Below are 15,973 nucleotides of genomic sequence, written 5' to 3'. Positions count from 1 at the left end.
TGGAAAAAAGTCTATACACTGTATTGTCTTTAACACTTGTTAACAAATTGCTACAAATACACAACACAGCAGAGAATAACTAATTTTGGATTTATGTCTGTTAGTCTGGAGTGAGTACATGGCTGGCATTAGGGGTAACCATCAACCAACACCAACCATTGCAATGTTGTGTGAAGTCATAACAATGGGATGTTTTCCCATTGTCTCCATTCTGCTGACATGCGGAGAATACAGCAAAAGCTACAATCTGTGATCCAGATGTAAACACAAATGCATCACCATGAAAACCAAAGCACAGGATTGGAACTTGCCATCACTCTAAACTCGCCTAACCATCTTTTAATACACAGACTAGAGGCCAATAAACACACGGGCAGTGTACAGTATAACACAATACCCACACCCATTGTTTTCTGTGTAAGCCCATACACCGGTGAAGTCTTGTTGGTGTCAACTTGGGAAACATCACCGTGCTATTTCCCATAGTTGATATGCATCAACTCTCCAGAAAGACAGCACGCGTTTATCACGTTTGCTCCCTGGATCTGCACGTCCCAGCCACCTCCTTAACTGCTCTTGGTGTGCCCAGTGTCCTTTGGGTGTCAGTTGTCGCGGTGCCATGTGATGTTGCACATAACACTGAATTAATACCTTTTGAGTCTGTGAATGATTTGTTAATGTCAGTAATGAGAGAGTGAACAGTCCTATAAGTTCAGTTTGGACCTGTTAAGACAAAAAACTTTTTTTTTTTAACATCAGTTAAACTTTAGTTTAAGTTTATATATGAGTACACGTGGGCAAAAGTAGTGCTTAAAATTTATAACATGCACGCAAACACACCCTTGTAAAGTCACTTACAATATTGTGCACCATACAGTCAAGACAGCAGGGCACATATATTCTCACTCACACTGAATTAAATCTCTTGGAGGTGAGTAGACCCGTAAATCTCGCCTCATGTGGGGTAGTAAACCTTGGCAGGTCTGTAAAGCTCCACTCTTAGAAAGTCACAAACACACGCACACACACGGTTTAAACACACATACAAACATCACACCACTACAGATTTACAGCCTGCTGTGCACCAAGCCTTTTTCTTTCCTGCTCTCTCGTTTGAATCAGCCGTGCCAGAGCAGAACGCTCTGCACATCACACTGTTCATCTACTGTCAAGTATTACCATCTGGTGTGGTGTTTGCTTCTCCAATTGCCCTTTAAACAGACAGACAAACACACCAGAGGCCTTTTAGTTCCAGTCATTCTTGTATTTTTTTTAGCTGATGCTCTTAACACAGACTGATGTCGTTCAGTGAGTGAGCAGGTAGCTGTTCATCGTCTTGCACAGGAACACTTCAGTAGTTCAAGGGCACACTGACTTTTATGGGGGATTAAATGTGACTTTCCCGCTAAGCATCACCACTCACTCTGCCATTTTAGGATCCATGTACGTTAACGCATGACCTCTCACCACCTCCTCCGCACTCTGACCTCACAGGCCATGGATGTGGTGGACGGCCGTCGACCCCCCTTCCCTCCGCATCGCTACAGCAACAGCGGGGACACACGTGACACAGACACACAGGCCCCTTCCAGTGGCGACTCTAGCCCGTCGTCCCGCCCCTACAGCTCTGACCACCTCCACTCGCCTGACGGAAGCCCCTGTTCTGCAGAGGAAATCGACAAAGGTGTGAATTCACTGTTTGACTTGTGACAACACTGTTAGACTTTTCTGACTGTGTGACCTCTGCTTATTTTAGTTATGAGTGTTTTCTTGGTCATTTATTACCTGCAGACACATGACCACACTAAGCAAACTAAAATCTAATCCAGGAGATTGAACCTCAATGCTTTTTGGTCCCAACTGAAAGGTATTGTTTCAGTACTGAAAGCTGGCATTAAATTCATGCTTAGACTTGTACTTTTGTACATGTTAAATCAAAATTTAGCCAGTTTTAGATTAATTTAGGCAGCCTACAGTCTGCAGCCCCTGTACAGCTGCTTGTGTTATTTTTTTTTTTAAAGAGGATTTAGCAGATACTGATGAAATATCCCATAAAGCAAGAAAATGTATAGATTGACCACAAACTTCATATAACCCTACTTCAAGCATATTGCAGCCCCTAAGAATCAAAACCCAAAGTTTTTGTGTTTTCCCGTTTCTTGTTTCATAACAAAAAAAAGCAAAGTTAGTAAATATGTAATATTCTTTACTGTATTTTCAGACAGTGTGTGCAGTTCTCCTCTGCCCAAGTTCGCCACTTCTCCCAAACCTAACAACAGCTACATGTTTAAACGGGAACCTCCGGAGGGCTGTGAGAAGGTCAAAGTGTTTGAGGAGTTGGTGTGAGTGATTTTTTTTTTTTCTTGCCTTTCATTTCAAGATGCAATTTATTTCATGGACTCTGATATTGTGTAGTTCAACAAAGCAACCAAGCTTATTTGCATTGTGGGTGGCAGGGATGATGGAAAACAGTTGTGTAGGATAAAGAGCTTGCATCCAATTGTGACCGTTATAAACAGAAAATAACAAGCAGAAATACTGAGCTCCACTTCTGTCGTCTTCAGGTCTGGCAAATCAAAAGGATTCCCTCTCTTCTCATGCCCGGACAAAAACAAGGTGAACTTCATTCCCAGGGGCTCTGCCTTCTGCCCCGTCAAGCTCCTGTGCTCCTCCCTCTTCTCCCCCGTTTCTCCCTCGTCCTGCTCCTCGGCCAGCCCCGGTCTCCATGGCAACGAGAGCCCCGGGCCTCAGGTGACCCCGACCCTGCCCACTGCACCACTACCTACCTTCCCGGGCTCTCTTGACCGGAGCACTGACAAAAGTACACGCTTAAACACAGACAACAGCACGGACAGCCTGAGCCCCGACGCAGACGTGGGGACAGATGGCTCAGCACAAGTTCTCCTCACCAGCTAGTCCTCAGGTATTCATGACCAAACCACCTAAAGCTAAAATATTTCAAATAGTCAGGTGGTCTGGTTTAAAGAAAAAAAACAAACCAACAAAAAAAGAGTAAAAAAATCCTTGCACTCCGTTAATCCTAACATTAGCCAGCAGGGAGTGCCCAAGGTCTGGAAATGACAAACACTTAGGAGGATAATGGTACCAGCATCCTGCTGCACAAGCATTCCTGCTCGGTCCCAGTGTTTGTTCTGCGGTCGGTGATGTTTTATCAAGAAAACTTGATGGTTTGGTCATTGCCACTCAGATTTTAGAGTGTGCTGACCTTGGGCACGGCCTCCCTTTACCCATCACTAACATAGCCTTCTCCTTTGTACCGTGACATCACCCATAACAAAAATAGCTTTTGCTTTCTTTTGCAAAAATAGAGATGACTGCTCAAATTATTGTGTTACGTAGCTCCGGCAGTTTTATCAAGTTGAAATTAAAAAGGAAAAAAAAATCCAAAACTTTGACGAGAGACAACTCTGAGATATCAGAAACACATTCTACTCATGTAATCTACCCAGCTTTTTAGCTGTTAAGTGTTCAGCAAGCTAAAATCTGAAGTACATATATGTAAGCTTTTTGACAGGATGGGAAATGCTTGTTTCATATTTTTAACATATTGGGATGTCTTACAGTTGGAATACCTTTCCTCACATTAACCCCAACGTTTGCACTTGTTAAGACGGGGCTCAGAACGATACAGGCCACGGCCTATTTTTTATTTGTGTATTTTAAGGTATTTGTAGCACAGTGTCTGTGTGAAACCAGCAGTCACTGGAGTGCAGGCTCCACTCAACTGGCTTTACAAGCCACAACTTAGATCTGCATTTCTAGTCCAATCACTATTAAAACTCAACACAAAATGCTAATATCAGCTGTTTATTCAGAGACCAAATAATTGATCACTAAGCACACAACTCCCCCGTTGCCTTGTTTTATTACCCCACACTACCCAGAACAATAACTCAGGTCATGTGGAATGTACTTGCTTGGACTATGTTGCCTTTCCCCAGTGTTTATGACTTTCTTCTACAGAGAGACATTTCAGTCTTTCGCAGAAATGTTTTATTTTTTCCCTGGAGAGGGAGGTTATTACAGACTGAATCAGCTGATTGATGTCACAGTTGGTGACAGATGGCTTTTGCATTAACCTGTTCAGGTTAGAGTTTCAGGTGCTATGACACATTCCAGAGATCGCAGTTGCATCGATCAACCGTGAGTACTCATGTAAATGGAACTAGCTAAATAAGCTACACCCTCCCAAATTAAGAAGTTGACAATTATGTTGTTTGTTTTGCCCCCTTGTTAAATATATACCAAAGCAAATTTCAAAACAATGAAAGCCCTGTCGTATGTTTGGGACAGAAGAGGCACCATTTTTGTGCCAGAAGTGGATTGTTAAAATGCGTTTTGAATTGTTTATAAAAAGTTCAGCAACATATAAACACTGGTTCATAGTGTTTCAAACACAAGCGCTAATCGTTAAACCAAGCTGAAGCACTTACTTGGAAGTGAGATGATAATCACTGTTTTTATTTTGGACCAATTTGTAAGTTAAAACAATCAGAATTTGAAGTGTGAAATTGATTTTTGTTTGAAGTAAACCTACACTAACATTTTTTGTGTATCACAGTTTGGCTCAAAATACAGATCCTAGCAGACGTGCCCTGACGTCCCCTGTACAGGTTGTATCACCAGAACATATTTAAAAAAACATGACTGATTTAGAGCAGGTTAACTTCGAATGGGAGGATGAAACTAGTAAATTTCCATTTTAAAACGTTGGTCTATCTAGCCACATGCACACAAAAATAAACATAAACAACATATGCAACACATTCCTCACAGAAAATGTTGAAATTCTTTTCTGCTTGCAGCTCCAAGAGTTTCAATCATACTAATTCTAATTTTATTCACAAGCTCATTGTGCAGTGCAGTTAAGAAATGGTTGCCATGTTGGGCAATGATGATTCAGTTTTCCTGTGTATTACACATTTTTATGTAGATCTTGTGTGTGTTTTTCAATAAAGAAAACAAACAAGAAAATCTCTGATTTGGTATGTAATCCTTTTCAAAGGGGCAGACGTAGGATGTAGACAGACACATGGACTAATAATCTCAATATTCAGAAGCATGGTATTTATATACAAATAGGAGACAAGGTAAGGCAATCAATGTATTTGGTTATGATTGAATATTAACAAATGTGTCATGGCTTCAACATCAAAAATGACACAAATCTAAGTTACAACAAAATTAATTGACACTCAGTTGTAATATACTGTATAAGGAATCCAATAATAACTCTAATGAGGTCCAGTATTGTTGACTTGTGATTAGATTAAGGCATTTTTGATATTTATCAATTTATGCAGCACTGTAGTCAAAATCAGTATGATTATATTTTCACGATTATCAAACCTTTCAGTTTGTTAGAAAATAATACACTGAGAACTGTATATGTTGCCCATGAAAGCCAATAACTATGAATGATAAATAAACACATGTCCAAATGATAAAATATATACAGATGAAAAATCTCACATTAATATAAACATATTGTTCATTCGATCACACCGTTACTGGATAAACATAAAACAAGGCATGCAACATGCAATAATAAATGAGCGATAGGTGAATTTTTATGTAATGACTATGGTCACACTATATTCAGAAGGGGATCACAAGTACGGCAAATTTAAGAGCACTAATCTTAAAAAGGAAAACCCTCTCGTTCACGCTTTCAAATGTGTGAACGAGTCGATCGATGGCAGAAAAATATACTTCTGAATATTTCTCTGTGACTGCATTAACTTTCCTTCACCCAGCACGTTGCACTAGTTTGTAAACACATGAACTATTGCACTGTTGTTTCTCACTAGGTATTTTTGCCCCTTTGCAATCTTCAGTAATGAGAATCAGAAATAAAGCATGAATGCTACGAGAGACTACAGATTTCCAAGGCAGCTAATGTCAAAGGCTTATTGTTCCAAACTCATACTGAGGTATCCATGCTAAACATTAAATGCTTAACCCAGTGACACAGCCCCACAGGCTTAATAAGGTCACCTTGTAAATGTTTGTTTTCTTTCACAAGGGAAAGGACACGAGAGCTGATAGTTATTAGTGGGTGTCGCCTGCAGCAGTGTATTGCTGCCACCGTTAAAAAAAAAAATCAGTTTCTTCTTTCTTAAATTTCATTATTATCCTGATATAATTACCTGTCAGTGCATCTTTTTATAACAAGAAACAAGTCTTATCATAGTTATATTAAGAGACATTTATATGTTGTTATAAGGAAAAGGTCCAGTTAAGGCTGCAGCTACTGATTATTTTCATTATTGATTGATCTGCTAATTATTTTCTAGATTAACTGTGTTGTTTAAATGGTAAATAAAATTGCAAATAGTTTGTTTTAAGCGACCAACAGGTCAAAAACCACATTACTATCATATAAGACAAAGGAAAGCGGTAATTGATTACATTTGAGAAGCTGGAACCAGGAAATATTTGGCATTTTTGCTTGAAAAACTTTAGATATTCTGTTGAACAGCTACTAGTCTCTTTTATTAGCAATATGCTGCTGTTCCCACTAACAACAGGTTCCCATTTTCCCATCCCACAAAATCACCATGACTCTGAGGAAGAACTATGCGGTGTGAAGTTCGTGCTCTGTGTCGGTTTTGCCAACTGCATCGGGATTGGAGAGGGGGTCCAAGTCAGCAAACAGGTTGAACCACGCCGAGAGGTCTTTGGACGTCCCCGCTGTGTCTGCGAAATGAGTTAAGGGAGGGTGAATGTGACCGAAAGAAACTGCTGTACATTCACTAAAGCCACGGTTGAAATATAAAATGCCTCCTTTGTCATATAAAGAACTGCATCTGAGTCGGAGATCCAAAATACATCAATGGAAACAACCCACAAGTTCTTAGAAAGTGCCCCATAAACACAGGTTTTACTTGGACTTGGTCTTTGTCTTTCAAATCCTCTCATATGTTTTACTCATTTGGCTCGGCCTTACCTTTCACTGCTGGCTTAGAGGGGTTCTGATTGGCTCCAGATGAGGGCTCTGTTGTCTGGGCAATGGTCTGTGGAGCGATGCCGGCCCAATCTGAAAGAGGCGCAGAGTTTGGATTAATCAACAGGAGACAACTTAACATGCCAAAGCATGATCCAACAAATAAATCATCTCTCTCTCTTTGCACGGATGTTGTGTAATACGCTCACACAAACAACAATAATCGAAACATCTATCAAAGCAAAAATTGAATCAGACATTTATTAGGGGTTTATTAAATACAAGCCAAAAGTTGCAATTACAGCTTTGAGGTCTTGTTTCTTGCAAGTTTATTTTGGTTTATCCTTTGTGTATCTTGATAATACAACATGTAGCAGAGAGGACAGAGGAATGTGCTGTTGATGTTGTACTTGGTAACAAACAGTCTATACTCCAAATACAAACAAATCCAACAGGCTTAAATGACCAAAAAGCCCTCGGGACCCTCTGGATATATTTGTGCATCAATTAGTTTATTATAGTGTTTTATCTCTGGCATCTTCTGCTCATTTTACCTTTTTTTAACCCCCATTTTCAACATTTTCAGCCAGTTCTGTTGTAGAAATACTGAATTTTTTTTTTCCTTTTTTTTAGGTAGGTGTCCCATGATGATGAGGCCAAAAGTCTTTAAAAAAATTGTAGTGGATTGTTTAAGTTTAAAAGCTTTAGAGCGTGACTGCAGCTTCAAGCCTTATTGGATGCATCTGAATGTGCTTGGCTGGTGAGAATTTGGGGATTTTTTTCCTTGAAGATTTGTTATAGCTTTGTTTCACATTCTTGGTTCCTTGCCATCATGCTTTTGATTTGGCTTTTTAGGCTGTATAATAAGGATCATAAGTTATTTGACTCTCTGGACCCGGTTCTCTCCAGGATTTTGCCTGTTTTGGGCTCCAGTCTTGAAGCTGAACGTTGGTCATGAGCTTTGGTTTCTGCTGTCACGTGAAGTATAACTTCTTTGACTGCTCTGCTGTATCTGAGAGGTGCTAGACCTAAAACTGTTCTTCCTGTAAGATCTTTGATAAGCGTCAAATCCCCTTAAGTCTTCAAAATCTGCCTCTTGAACATTGTTCTCTCCCAGTCACCCAGATTAGTTTCATGACCCACTCTTGAGAAGTCGGCAAGTGAATCTGAGCGTCGATCAGTAGGTGCAAGAAAAGTTTTGAGAGCACAGAGGCAGATTGGTGAGTGTTAAATAAGTTTAGAGCAGCCACTTGATGTATTGCATGCTGTCAAAAAGTTTTGTGCAGTATTTTACACTTACAAGTCAGCATCAGCACACCCTCCTGCCTGCGCCCGCAGACTGAGTACAGCTTGATTTGGCTTTGTGCTCACTCAGCACTTTAAAATTGTTTTAAACTTTCACCAAGTTTTGTTGCGGTTCACACAGTTCGGACTGAATGCTGTTGACAGTTTATCGTATTACATATTGTAGGTGTTTTCTACTTGGTGGTCCCTTAATTTGGCTTTCAAGTTGTAATTTTTCAATTCAGCGTGGAGGATGTCAAGTGGGTTGAATATGTTATGACAGCTTTTTAAAGGAAGAGATTGATTAGGCCCAAGTGTGCTTCACTAACCAGCTGGACTCTCAGCATCCCTTTCAGAAGTCATCGCCATCTTGCCTGCCTCTAAACCCATAAACCATATGCTTCCACTGGACCTGCTCAGTGTGCTTTGTTGTGAAGTCCGGGGAAAAAAACTCCAGGCTTACTTCTTTCCTTTTACTTTTAATATATGTGTTATTACAGGAATATTGTGAGAGTACTTTGCTGTGACTTTGAGTCACTAAATCACTAGCTAATTAACTAAATTCCTATTTTTTCTGATTTAATTTTATCCAGGAAAATGCATACACAATGTAGCTTTACATTTCTGTCTAACTTTATAATAGTGGGTCTACTCAAAACCCTCCAAGCTGGAAATAGACAAAACCAAATCAACAAAACCAGACGAGGTGCTAGCAGCCAGTGCCCAGGCCTGGATGAAATGGAAAGCAGTTGGCAATTACCTGTGGGTAAGCAAATCTAATTGCCATGTTATAATAGCCTCCTTCTATTACTTTGACAGACGTGGGTTTGATAAATCATTTTAAAGCCGCTTTTTCTCCCAGTGTGGAAATAGTTAGCTAGAATGAGAGGAAAATCAGCTCATTTTAGCTGTGTTTTTACCATTAATGCACAAATCCATGGAAATAAAACAAACTTATTTGGTTTTTAGGCATATTTATTTCACCAATGTACTTAATTGAATTTGGATAATTGAAGATAATTTAGATGTTTTTGTATGGTTGTAGCTGGGAGAGTAGTTCTCCCTAATGGTGGAAACCTCATGTGGTCTCATTTTGATAGAACAAAAATCTATTCTTTTGACAAAAAACAAGCTTATTGGACCATTTAATCCATTCTCTGGTTCACATGAGGACAATATGTACAAACACCCACAGGTTAAAATGTCCTGACCTGAGAGGGAAGACTGTGGATTATTCAAGCTCTGGTCCAGCAGCTGAGATGGTAGAAAGAAGGAGTTTTCCTTTTGCTGGGCCTCCGCCTGTCTGCCAGATGCGGCGCTCGTTCCCTCCTCAGAGTCTCCAAACACTTCCGTCCACTCTCGAGAGAAGTCGCCCTCGTCCACAGACATACCGCCCAGGATCTCGTTGAGTAAGGCCATGCTGTCCTTCTCCTCTCCCTCTAACTCTTGGATAGGCCGAGAGAGGATCTTCATTTCCTAGAACAAACAGGCAGAGTGATCAGAGGACTTATGTACAATATACTAACATATTAATACTACAAAATATAGCTCCTGTCATTTGGACATTTATATTTATGTTTTATTTACATTTATTCAGAAAACTGCTCACACATTCTTATTAAATGGTTTTGTGGTCATTCCACATTGCTAGTACTTTCAGAAAATTAACTATTTTACCATTTTACTCATCAATTGATGGTTTTTTAAGCAAAAATGCCAGAAGTAGTACTACACTAGTTACAGTTGCTTAAATGTTAAAATTTGCTTGTTTTCTTCATCTTCTGTGATAGTAAAGATAGTAAGACATCACCTTGGGCTCTGTTTTTTACCATTTATGTGCATTTTATAGATTGATCAGGAAAATAATCAGGAAATTATTTGTTAGTTGCAGCCCCAAAATAAATCAAATGTATTTCCATAGTAAATTATATTTTTAAAACATATTGTAGTTACATGAATTTAATATCTTCTTTTACCTTCTCTGGTCTTATCGCTGGTGTTTTCATTTACTAGTGAGATGAGTCTGTGAACATGAGAAACAGAGGATCAGTTTAGAAAGTTTTGTGTATACATAAGGAAACAGGTGCGTAGAGAGACCAGTTAAGTTTTTATAAACATAGTCCCTGTCCTCACTGCTGGCATGCATGTGTTTGGCCTACCTGTGTGAGTAAAGATCAAGATGAGATAAGCAGATTTTTTTTTTTTTTTTTTACGCACTGGTCATCTGTGGTCTCAGCTTTCTTTCCATCTTCTGTCTCTGCTTTACTTTTCTTCTTCCCCTTCTTCTTAGCCAGCTTGTCCATGGGGTCCTGTAAGGTCTGCAGGAACAACCAGGTCACTAGTTACAGTTATCAGCCTTTTCTCTGGATTTAAATCTACTTTGACTGTGTTAACTCAGATCTCATCTGTATAGGACATGCTGCTCTCTGACCTTGAGTGTAGAGAACTCATAGTGCTGACAGCCCTTGAAGCTCTCATGAATGGCAGCCATAGTGTGGGATGTCTTCTCCCAGAAGTGCAAAAGTGTTGTCTGAAACAGTAAGAGAAGCCAAGGGAACACACTCAGTTCAAACACTCCCTCCATGTTTGTCTTCTTCTCCTGACTTAAACTGGATGCAGCAGAGCCATTGAACACACCCTATTTAAGATCAGTGGAGTGTATGCAAATAGCCAGGATTAGTGGTATACCTGGTATGTGGTTAAAACGTGAGAGAGGAGGTTGCAGCGGCTGGCTCCCAGCAGGTCCACTTTCTGGCAGACATCAGTCTTCAGTTTGTCAAAGCTTGTTTTGGTTGTGCGCACCTGGGCCTGAACCTGAGATATAATAGATAGGAAAATGTCTCCCAACTGAACATCAGTGCCCACTATTATGTATCACACAGGTTTGAACAATGAAACACAAACACTGGAGTTCATGTTGGTGCTTGTGCACATGTAAGTATTTAAGTGTATGCAGAAAAGAGAATGCTGGGTCCTTGTAGCGTTATGGTTTGATCAATAGACCTCCATTTAATGGTGTATTGTACCCTCTAGTGGCATTTTTTGGTAATTGCTCTGTCAGAAAATGAATTGTAAACTGTTATATTCAGATAGATATTCAGATATTCAGATATTCATTAGATATTCAGTTAAGTTTAAGTTATCTATCAAGTAGAAATGTGAAATATTCTCTGGTTCCATCTTCTCTAATGTGAGGTTTTGCAGATTTTCTCTTTTATGTATTACTGGAAACTGAGCAGGTTTGGGTTTCAGACTGTTGTTGGCAAACTGAGTAATAGCCAACAATTAACTGACAAACTCATGTATTATATATTGTAATTTGTAATCACTGATAATGTAGACTTTTTTCAGAGCAGATATTGTTGCATGACCAGGCATAACCTTATTTGTTTTCTGCCATGACATGTCTGATGACAAACCTTGCGGAATTTCTCCATCTGTTTATGTGTGTCCGGATCCAGCTCCTGAGACACGTCCTTCATCCAGAGCAGTGCCCCGCGGTACTCGGTCCTCGACTGCTCCATTCGATTCACCGTCAGCCACGTGTCTGAGATAGCTCGATAGCGAAACGTTTCCACCTCCTGGTACAAACGGCACAGAGGGTTCCTCAGAGCCAGTCTGTAGGATGTAGCGTTAAATTCAGTATTAAGGTGCTGCATGTGGCAAATTATCAATGCTACTGTTCATTAATTTTAGAGATTTTTCTGACATTACAGCATCTTTTGGCCTTTAAAGTGCAGAATACGATCTGCTGGATGATTTTATGGTGCAGAGGAAATTGCTTTACAGAACTGAAAGGCCTCTCAGTTCTTTCCAGCGGTGAAAAGTGTCTCGCAGTGGAATTAATTAATTGTAAAGAAACCAAAAACAAAGGGGAAGTAGTGAATGTATTCAGTCTTAAGTCACAGCACAAACAAACAGTCACTGTGATTATTTGCTTCCTTTGGGTCCAAAGATCCTGGAAGGATTACAGTTGGACAGTTCTCCTGTCCCCTCTGTAGGATTTTAGGTGATAAAACTGACTGACTTACATATATTCTAGTGCAGCAGCTGTGAATTATCTGAATGTGGCATACATCTATCATACGTAAAGCAATGATTTTTTTGTATGTTGCTTACCTCTGCTGGGAGGAGAAGCAAAGTGCTTTCCCTGTGGCCTGCATGATCTTTCCAGCCCTGGTTTTGTCCTGCGAGCCCTGGGAGCGCAGGAAACGACCCAGTTCGTTCTCCTCCTGGGAAAGAACTGCACAGTAGAGATGGTAAATGTAGCCTTAAGCCTTAATGTACAAACTTGAAGAACCTTATTTGCAGCTTAACTTTCCAAATGAATTAGCAGTTAGGTGAACAGAGTATTTCCAATTTTGCATCCAAGATAGTTTTAATGACATCCAGAGGGAGGTTGGAACCACTGCTCCTTTGCTTTGAAAAGGGCCATGAATGGCTCACAGTTCCTCCCTGCGGCGGTAATCGGTTCATGTTCAACAGGGAGGAGACCCAGAACATAATGAAGGGATTACTTGTCCTATCTGGCCTGGGTACGCTTCAGGATCCCCCTGGAGGAGCCGGAGGATTGTACCTGGAGAGACTGATGTCTGGGCTAGTGTGATTAGTCTGCTGCCAACATGAAACACATCTTGGATGGTGAAAAAGTGACGTAAGGATGTATATTCATGTTTTTAGTCTTAAATGAATCATGGCTTTTGGAAATGAGATATAATATTTACAAGCATTTCACGGAAAATGAAATGTTTGTTCATATTCATTTCTGGAATATGAACTTGCATGTAAACCCACTTTGTCAACTGTTCATACTTTCATTATTAATCAGTAGTTTTCTATTCCCACCAAATACTTATGCTGTTTATTTGAACGTACAACAGATCCTCCTCTGGTACTGCTCGATGACCTTCAGCAGCTCCATGCATGTTCTCTGGATGGAGTGGAAGACCTGCAGAGCAGAAGAAAATCTGCATAAACTCAAAGTCAAAGAAATGTCTGACCTTTGTGAAAGTTATTCTCGGCTGAATACGGCTTGTGTGCGTAGCTGAATTAAACAAGAGTGACTGTTACTAGTTCCTACACTTAAGTCTATGGCACTTTATTGATTTTTGGAAGTAGTATCTGCGAATTTAAAATAATGCAATACTGAAGTCTTCATTGAGTAAAAACAGAAGTGGTAAAATGTCACATAAAAGCTTCAGTAAGTGACCTCTGATCTGGTATGTAGATATCCAGTTTGAGTGGTTAATCACAGAGTTTATTGAGGGCCTGGTCTAAATTAAGGCTGGATGTTCAGGCTTTTATGAAGTATTGATTTCAGCCATTAAATCCATCTCACCCCTGAAATGGAAGCATAGATGATGGAGGTTGGAGAGGCAGCCTAATGTAAGTTTTAAGCCTCAAGCGAATACTGGCATTGTGTGAATCAAAAAGTCATTTTAGTCAGTGCAGAATCTACCTCGAGGAAAAGTATCTCCCGTATTTCTTAATGTTTCTGTGATGTGACCACGGCTATGGGAAACTAACATGGCAGCTGCTGAGCCACTGCGTTCACTTTTCCTCCTCACCTCCAGCTTGGCGTCCAGATCCGCGTCTGATGCCACCACATGTTCGTCCTCTTTCTTCCCGGTGACCTTGATGAGCGTCTGTTTGGTTTTCCAGTACTTCTGCTGGAACTTGTTCACCACAGATGAGTCCTGGCTTTGGACGAAGCGGTCGAGATAGTCCCGGGAGTAGCCACTGTAATGACATGTGAGGTTAGACCAACATTTGACCCCTGCTCTGTCCAATAATGAACTGTGCAAGTTCTGGGAAGAACTTGATGATTTATTGTGTTAACACAGAGGTGTACTCACAAATGTCCTCCCTCCATTTTTTACAGTTACCTGTGGAGAAAGCAGAGCAACTTAGATTCTTACTGAAGAACAGATGTAGCAGGGACTTTTCCCACATTTCCTAAAGCTAACAAAAGTCAGCAGCGCACCTGTACTTTTAAGAACAACTACTACACATTTCTCTGTGTGCAAATATTTGCATTACAGTGTATGTACTTGTTTTCATCAAAACTGAAACTGAGCCTGTGTGGGGGTGTTCAGTGTCAACAGTGTGGGACTTAGTTGTAAGATTGCAAATATTGGACCTGTTTTGACACCTATTCATTTAAAAATTCTCCATCTTATATCTTAATCTTTATCTTATCCCAGTTCTTTATTAATAACAAGTCTGCATTTTGTGGTCAGATTATATTTGTGTGGTAACAGATGATGATTAAAACTCGAGTAATACACTTTGCCTGCTGCTCGCTGTATCAGTGAGGTGTGGTTGGGAGCTGTTTGCTCCTGTTTTGTCCCTGAATTGTTTGTTTTTGAAAGACACACAACTACTACTGCTTGTCTAAGAATATTCCTCCTCGTTTCTATATGTTGCAGTATGACAAATATAAAGCACAGATAAAATAAGATACAGGTTTTAAATGTGGTAAGCTGTGTCCCAATGCATTGTCCATTACCCTGAAAAATCACTATCCTGTTTCTTTCAAATCTCAGCTGACAGGGTTTTAACTGGAACAAAGACACTAGATCATATTTCACTGATCTTGACGTCCCTGCACCAGCTGATTACAAAATTTGACTATTTCTTTTCAAGGTGTCTTCTTTTAACTGTTTACATGTTCTATAAATGTAATTGTTTTACTAATAGAATTATTATTACATCAGACAAAACTCTGCAAATGTGCAAAACAAAAACTTAAATCGCTGTTTTTGTTCATTTTTCTTTAACTTACTGGGAATGATTAATTTGAACAACAGCTCTGTAAAATAATAACACCTAATCCACAGTGGATAAAAGCCTTAAGCATGAGTCATAATGAGGTGTGACAGAGGTCTTAGCTTATTGGTATTTTTACCATCCCACCCAGCTTGGTTTAAATATTACCCAGAGGCAGAGGTGTCACTTAATCTGAGGTGCTTTTACTTTACTTGAGTATTTCCATTTCTGTTATACACCTCTGCTACACCACATATCACCTAATACTCCACTACATTTATCTGACAGTTGTAGTCAGTAGTTGTCAGGTTAAAGTTTCACAAACCATAAACTGTATTTTTTAGTACTTTTACTCAAAGGATCTGAATACTTCATCCTGCACTGACCAGACCACATTTAACCAGAGCAGATTTCAGCTTTTAAAGGAGATTTAAAACACTAATGAGAACACCACCACCACCACCTGTCTCTCAGGGGAGCATCATCACCCGCTGTCCATCAACTAAAGGATGAAATGAATAATTAATCACCACATTTTACGTACAGGTCGCGCGTCACGACTCAATTGACTGCCACGGGGGTTCTGACGAGAAGCGCCTGTGTTTATCGCTTCACAGCAGAAGGACACTGCGACAGTTATGCACTTTATTCTGATGAACGTACTGTACAACACATCCGCGCCGCACCGGGATGAAAACAACGCCTGACTCACCGCACCGTGCGGAAACCGAGCAGCGTTTCCCTCCCATCTCCCCCTCTGATATCACGATATAAATGAGCGGATATCAAAATAATACAACCACAGCGTGCCGCGCACATACCTCGCCGTGTCGATAACATGTAGAAAAAGGCTCCTTATATCCCTCTCATCGTCACACGCACAGCAGCCCTGGCTGGATGACAGGCCCAGTTGTACTGTACACACAGCTGCTTATTCAATTCAGCGCATTATCC

General features: G+C 40.2%; 2 protein-coding genes across 4 annotated transcripts in view; one reads left to right on the top strand and one right to left on the bottom strand.

Annotated features, from left to right (window-relative positions):
* LOC108889225 (glucocorticoid-induced transcript 1 protein) overlaps positions 1 to 4,999 on the top strand; it is a 20,482-nt gene extending 15,483 nt beyond the window's left edge. For both annotated transcript variants that reach the window (XM_051075995.1, XM_018685588.2), the window contains exons 7-9: positions 1,495 to 1,684; positions 2,222 to 2,342; positions 2,565 to 4,999. In XM_051075995.1, coding sequence (XP_050931952.1) covers positions 1,495 to 1,684; positions 2,222 to 2,342; positions 2,565 to 2,916 — 663 coding nt within the window. In that variant the 3' untranslated portion in view covers positions 2,917 to 4,999. The remainder of the gene's footprint in view (positions 1 to 1,494; positions 1,685 to 2,221; positions 2,343 to 2,564) is intronic.
* Positions 2,972 to 15,973, bottom strand: ica1 (islet cell autoantigen 1). 2 transcript variants are annotated; one of them, XM_051075996.1, is made up of 13 exons: positions 15,841 to 15,973; positions 14,107 to 14,136; positions 13,819 to 13,990; positions 13,127 to 13,199; positions 12,371 to 12,494; positions 11,671 to 11,869; positions 10,940 to 11,065; positions 10,683 to 10,781; positions 10,469 to 10,569; positions 10,262 to 10,274; positions 9,463 to 9,727; positions 6,971 to 7,060; positions 2,972 to 6,720 (listed from the first exon to the last, which is right to left on the bottom strand). In XM_051075996.1, the coding sequence occupies exons 2-13, from the start codon at positions 14,121 to 14,123 to the stop codon at positions 6,599 to 6,601; spliced, it is 1,401 nt and encodes a 466-aa protein (XP_050931953.1). In that variant the 5' UTR covers positions 14,124 to 14,136; positions 15,841 to 15,973; the 3' UTR covers positions 2,972 to 6,598. The 2 variants fall into 2 exon arrangements, 1 of the variants encoding a protein (XP_050931953.1); XR_007814614.1 differs by lacking the exon at positions 2,972 to 6,720 and having other exon boundaries at positions 10,228 to 10,274.

This window comes from Lates calcarifer, linkage group LG15 (genome assembly GCF_001640805.2).
Source record: "Lates calcarifer isolate ASB-BC8 linkage group LG15, TLL_Latcal_v3, whole genome shotgun sequence".
NCBI classification, from domain to species: Eukaryota; Metazoa; Chordata; class Actinopteri; family Centropomidae; genus Lates; species Lates calcarifer.
Note: the sequence above shows the minus strand (reverse complement) of the source record. Positions and strands in the feature narration are given on the sequence as shown.